Source organism: Esox lucius, chromosome 7, assembly GCF_011004845.1.
Source record: "Esox lucius isolate fEsoLuc1 chromosome 7, fEsoLuc1.pri, whole genome shotgun sequence".
In the NCBI taxonomy this organism is placed as follows: domain Eukaryota; kingdom Metazoa; phylum Chordata; class Actinopteri; order Esociformes; family Esocidae; genus Esox; species Esox lucius.
In genome coordinates, this window is record NC_047575.1 from 24,318,824 (window position 1) to 24,324,823 (window position 6,000).

The 6,000-nt window shown below is 38.3% G+C and overlaps 1 protein-coding gene across 4 annotated transcripts in view; it reads right to left on the minus strand.

Annotated features, from left to right (window-relative positions):
* The window catches only part of cltca (clathrin, heavy chain a (Hc)), a 41,629-nt gene extending 36,516 nt beyond the window's left edge, over positions 1 to 5,113 (minus strand). For all 4 annotated transcript variants that reach the window (XM_010870711.5, XM_010870709.5, XM_010870710.5 and 1 more), the window contains exon 1: positions 4,790 to 5,113. In XM_010870711.5, coding sequence (XP_010869013.3) covers positions 4,790 to 4,831 — 42 coding nt within the window. In that variant the 5' untranslated portion in view covers positions 4,832 to 5,113. The remainder of the gene's footprint in view (positions 1 to 4,789) is intronic.
* Between the last annotated feature and the right edge of the window lie 887 nt (positions 5,114 to 6,000).

Genomic DNA, 6,000 nt, shown 5'->3' on the forward strand with positions numbered 1-6,000 from the left:
TCAATTTAAATGACATTCAGCAAAGATTACTGCTGTGCTAAAATGTACAAAGATAGGGGAGCAGTCAGGTAGGAGGAGAAACATGTCACTTTGGGTGGTAGGGCATTTCATTTTTAGCTGATCTGATTCACAGTTAAACCTTATTTAAACTACATAGAAACATGTTCAGTTCACAGCTAGAGGCCATAGGATGATAAAACTAACTTCCTGTAAGCCCATACTTTTTTACAGCTATCCCAGGACCAATGTTCATGTAATCACAAGAACTTTACCTAGATATTCATTGCTTATTGCAGTTTTTCCCTGAACAAAAACATTCAACTTGGACAGGGGAACTACTTGTAAGAAAAGTCTTTGTCAACGCAGGGTTTGGCAAAATGTCGTCACTCAGTGAGGAGTCCCACAAGCGTTGTTCAAACACTAGCTCCCACTCCCAAATGTGTGTAACAAAATAATACCTGGACAAACAGGCGGCGCCCCTTGTATCGCAGAGAGAGAAAAGTCCAGTTCTATAGCAGCACGGAGATCATCGAACAGCCAGCTATATAAATGGTTGACCTATAAAAATGCAAGCTATGCATGTGGCCCCTGGTGAGGAAAAGGACACACTGTCTTAATGTACAGCGGAGGATAAAACCAGCACAGCGCCCCCCAGCAGGCAGCACAGTGAAGATCAGCATGGGGTTCCCCTCTGCTTGTGGGTCAGACAGAGTAAACGTGATACAAAGCAGACCTTTCCACTGCTGTGGCTGCCTGAACAAACAGCAGTTATCTGGTCCATGTGTAGAAGTCATGGACCTGACTGAGTTCGGCTGGGACTATGCTTTTGCTGTTTTAGAACAGCTGGACTGGATGACAGCGAGAGATCATCCATCGCGTGCCTGGTGGTACACCGACAGATAATAAGAAACTGACTTAGGAAGACTCAGATGCTCACTTAGGTCATGTGACAACAGTGCACCAATGGGTTCAGTGAGGCTCCAGCTGTTTCCTGGGAACTAGCTAGCTCTCCTCTGGGTGTGAAACATCATAACCCCCACACCAGCTAGCCCAAATGTCTGTCAGCACAGATTTAGGAAGGCATAAGGCGCTGTCTGAATATAAACTCAACAGGGAGGTTTGGAAGATGATCACTGTAGACCTCGGCTTTGCATAGCGTCAAGTAAACAGGGGACCGATGGGAACATGTGGCTCTTCGTTTCCAGTGAGCTCCCACTGGTATTCGGCAACATTCTTCATGATCCACTGCTAATGCCTCACAATCAGTGAAACATGCATTAAACAGCATATGTAGGTCATGAATTTGTGATAGTGGCTGGACTCCCCAGGGTATATACACTGTATGAGTCCCACACACTGACCTTGACATGCCTATGACATCAGAGGACACATACTTTATTAATAACCTCTTCTCTTCTTATCCAGAGGTCATTTTAGCTTTCCAGTAAGCAAATATTCTCAAAATCTGTTTCAATAGATTAAAACGTCTGTACATTAATAGGCTGTTAATGATATTCACTCAATGCTACAGAACAACCCTATAAGTTAGATGATATTTGAAATATTTATATCTAATTTGTTTACATTCTTCCTCAACCCAGTTATAACTAATAATTTAACTCTTGTTCACAATTCAGCCAACAATATAGTTTGAAAACTGTCATTGTCAACATATGCATTGCGCTAGTAATCTATGTACATACAAGTACAAAAATGACGAGTGTACTTCAACTTGTCTCAAATGTAATATTTTTAGAGAATTTTACAATCCATTTCAACCAAACATGCAGTATTAATTGCAAAAGATTGCTGTCCTCATTATGAATTATCGCAACATGCTTTTGATCACATGAAGTGCGCATTTGGTATCTGGATCAGAATGGAAGCCTGCAATTGACAGCATGCTATGTTATGGCTTTCAATGTGGTTTTCAACAACCAGCAGGCATGTTTAAATATAATGTACAATCTGCCTCCACTCCTCACTGACCTATGCAGGACGTTTGTTTCATTGATCTCAGTTGGTCAGTCTCAGAGTATTGTGTGGCAGTATCAAACAACATTTTCAATATAAGAAAAGTATCTACAAATGCAGATACGGGAGTAGAAAAGGCAATTTTATGTATGGACCCGAAACTATGCATGCAATTACATCATTTAGCCACCACGGTAATTAATAATCCCATAAAATTTTGCTTTAGCGGTTTCTAGTAGCAGCCGCATGTGGGCTGTTTTAGACTGTCCCTAAATAGTTAGACCTTTATGGCAATTGGGATAATTTGCATTAGCAAGCAGTGCCAAAGAAAGAATAGGGGAAGATTGAATTGTTTGATGTTATCCCCCCACAAACCAATGCATTGTACTGTAGTGAATTCAGCGATGGTAACTTTCCTGTGGTCAAAGAAACATGAAAATGAAGGGTACAATGATAGAAGAGGGTAATTTTGGGTTAAGGTCACCCTATGCTATAAGCCATGGAAAACACCCATATGATGGAATAGGAGAAAGAATAAAATGACTTATAGCAGGAGCACATCATCCTCTGAAATTCAAATTCTTACTGCAAGTGTATGCATAAAGTAAATCTTGGAAACTTTGCACACAGAACTCTGCCGGAAACGTGTAGTTTCTATCACTGTTTCATGTGATCTTTAAAAGCCTCACTGGTGTAAAGAGTTCAGTGACCCAAACAACACCATTAAATTAAATATAATTCTACAGACAAAAGGCATAAACACAGGGAACCACTGAATGTATAGATAATTCTAAAGCTGCAGTTGAATAAAAGTTCCCTAATAAAATCTAGCATTGGTAGCTAAACGTTTAAGGTACATAAGTCAGTAAGGTTCCAATAGATAATTAACATGACTCAGACACTGACTATGGGGTTCATGTGTGTTATATCAATCTGCACAAAAAAACTAAGGGACAGGCTTAAAATAACTGTCTCACAGTGAAAGAAAGAATATGCAAGCATGAAAGGGATAGAAATATCCAATCACTTATTCAAGATGTCATTAACCAACCACAACCCTGCAAAGAATAATCAATAAGTTTACATCTGAGCTGGAAATAAAGAAATGAAAGTGGTAATCCTACAGACATCATAAAAAATCCACGATAGATAAAAACAACAAGATGCCTATTTTAAATGTAAAGGAAAACATATACAATAACAAGTGACACAGTCTCAGTCACAACCACAAGTACTGAAGCTATCATTTTTGTGATCAATACATCTGTTTCTAATGATGTTTTTGTGCAAAACATACATGTGTGTAACATCAAATAAGCAAGGTAAAAAAATACTATTCCAAAGCCCAGATGTAGGCGGGTCACTTTTCTTGTTCTGAATCTAAAGCTCCACAAAAACACCATGGTTTATTCATTAGCTAGCTCACAGAAAGATCTTGCAAGCCAGCAGTCTTAACACACTGCATGAGCTCCAAGGAAAATGAATGCTTTCCACTTCCTCAACCTGAACTGCTCTAAGTTTAATGGAGTCACCATGTTATGAGGTACCCTTTAAAGTTAGTGTCTTGTCATTCAAAAGTACAAACACGCAGAATCATATATTGCCTAATAAGAAAGGAAGGGACTCATTTTCAGTGGTCTGAGAATATATGCCTGCATTTTGTCTTCAGTGAGGTGTCATTTCTGAAAAATTGTGGTGCTTGAGGTTACGGTACATACACTGACAATAAACGATAGCCAACCTAAAGTTTTCATATGTATTTCATGATCATTCTGGTGATGATATGCACATAATATTAAGGTGTAAGAAGTCTGGGAATAATGTATTCCTTACCAACAGAAAACCCCAAGTGATGTGCCCATTTAACCTATTCGCAATAAGACGTAAAACATGTTTCTTATTCTTGAGTACTGACTTAACTATCACATATGGCGTTTAAGTCCTCGATTAGCTGGGTGAGTTAGACATACTCATTCAAAACTAAATGGAGGAATTGCAAATGAAACTCAATTCGCTAAGCTAAACCGCTAGCTATCTGTGACTTGCTAAAGACATTACATTATCAAACGTTCGCTGACTAACTATTTTTTAAATTAGTTGAATGGTAAGCAAAAATTACTGTACCTTACTAAATGTATATGCGGGAAAATACCAAACCAGTCCATCAACATCGTAGTTTGCGACTGATGTAGATTTTTTGGGTAAGGGTAATTTATTTCCTTAGCAAAGTTGCTAGCGGAATTAGCAAGTCACTACAACGTACAGTTACGTTGAGTATAGTAGCTGGGTAGCTAAAAGCTAATACTAGCCCTGCCGGTTAACGTTCTTTAGCCCAATGTACGTTTAGTAAGTTAAATACAGTGGCTAGCTACAGTACAAAATACATTCTAACAGTTACAGGCAATCAGCCTAGCGGGAAACAAAGCCATCAATCCCACACTAGTACTACTGACGTTAATGGCTAGTTGAGTACTAACGTTAACTAGTTACTCTAGTGTAGGTAACGCTGTTAACTAGAAACTATAGCTAGTTAGGTATCTATCGAAGTAGGTAATGTCATTCATCTGTAGCGTCGACTTCCCACCGCACAGTGCTGGACGAGGAAGTGACTGTGTCATATTGATAAAATATAGTTCAATGCTCTATCAAACTCACCAACTTAGCGTTAACAAGCTAACTAGCATTATCTTTAGGTCATTTTCATTCAAAGACCAATTTAGCTCACGTACTAAAATGAAATGAGGAGACCGAAACAACAATCAATATTGTGAAATTATTAAACATTTTTCCAAATATCACCATTCAATTAACATACCTGCAGGTGCTCCTGGAAGCGGATAGGCAGGATCTGAGCCATGGCGTTTCCTCTGCTCTCCTCCCGATTCTCCTAATGCTAACAAACTACTACTAGGGCTTCTTCTCAGATCCTAGCCGGACAGCCAGGGAACGGCTATTTTAAAGTCCAATAGTGTAGACTGGAGGTCTTGTATGAAAATGTGTTGTCAATATAATTGTGATTTTATTCGTCCTTTAGCTGTTTACTTGCTTGCGTGCTTCCCCGGTGGTGACGGACGGCTAACGCTGCACTGAACTCCCAACCTGCAATGGCGGTGGTGAAGGCAGCGAGAGAATCAATCCGGAAATGGCAGTGTAACGTTGCTTCGATGGGGCGGACGAATACAGATATTTTACAAAAGTGTAATTTCACTTAATGCACAGCAATTGATAGAGGATATTCGTAATTAAAAATGTGTAATTTTAAACAATCCAGAAAAGCTGTTTACAGTGTAAAAGTTGTACAGCATTTATAAGACAATATTGTATTGGTACTATTTCTTTGCGAACGTCCCTTTGATTTTTGCCACATCATTCGTCCTCGTGAATGAACGTCAGTTCCTACTTGCGTACTCCTGTTCCGCACCGGTGTAAGCTGTGGGTGAATGGGGTGTAGTTGATTGACAACACAATAAAAAAGTAGCTGTGGTGTGCTTGCCAGCTTGTTCATGTAAAAAAAAAATTAACACTTTGAATTTAGGATAGCCAAACCATGTCAATTAATGTTGGTTTGGTTCCTATTGCTTGAACGGTTCCAGAGATACTGTGTTTATTTCTACAATTTATGAAAATTAAGTCATTTATAGTCATTGACCTTTCAGAAGTTTTAATTTGGGATAGTCTTAACATTTGAAACATATTTGTTTTTATTCTCTAGCCTGAACTGTTCAAGAAATATTGCTTATAATTAAAGTTAATTAATGCTAATTATGCTAATATGGTCATTGTTCATCAATGTTTAATACATTTATTTTGCAATAGCCTAAACATGTGAAACATAACTGGTTTTGTCTTTTTAAATTGTTGTTTACTATTTAAGAATGTTAAATTGGGGTAACTTAAATAGGTAAAACAAGTTGGTTCAGTCTCTTTAGCTTGAATAGTTCAAGAGATATTGTTTTAGTGTTATTCATGCAAATCATGCTGATTTGGCTAATTAATGTAGAATAGACATGTAAAATATAGTTGTTT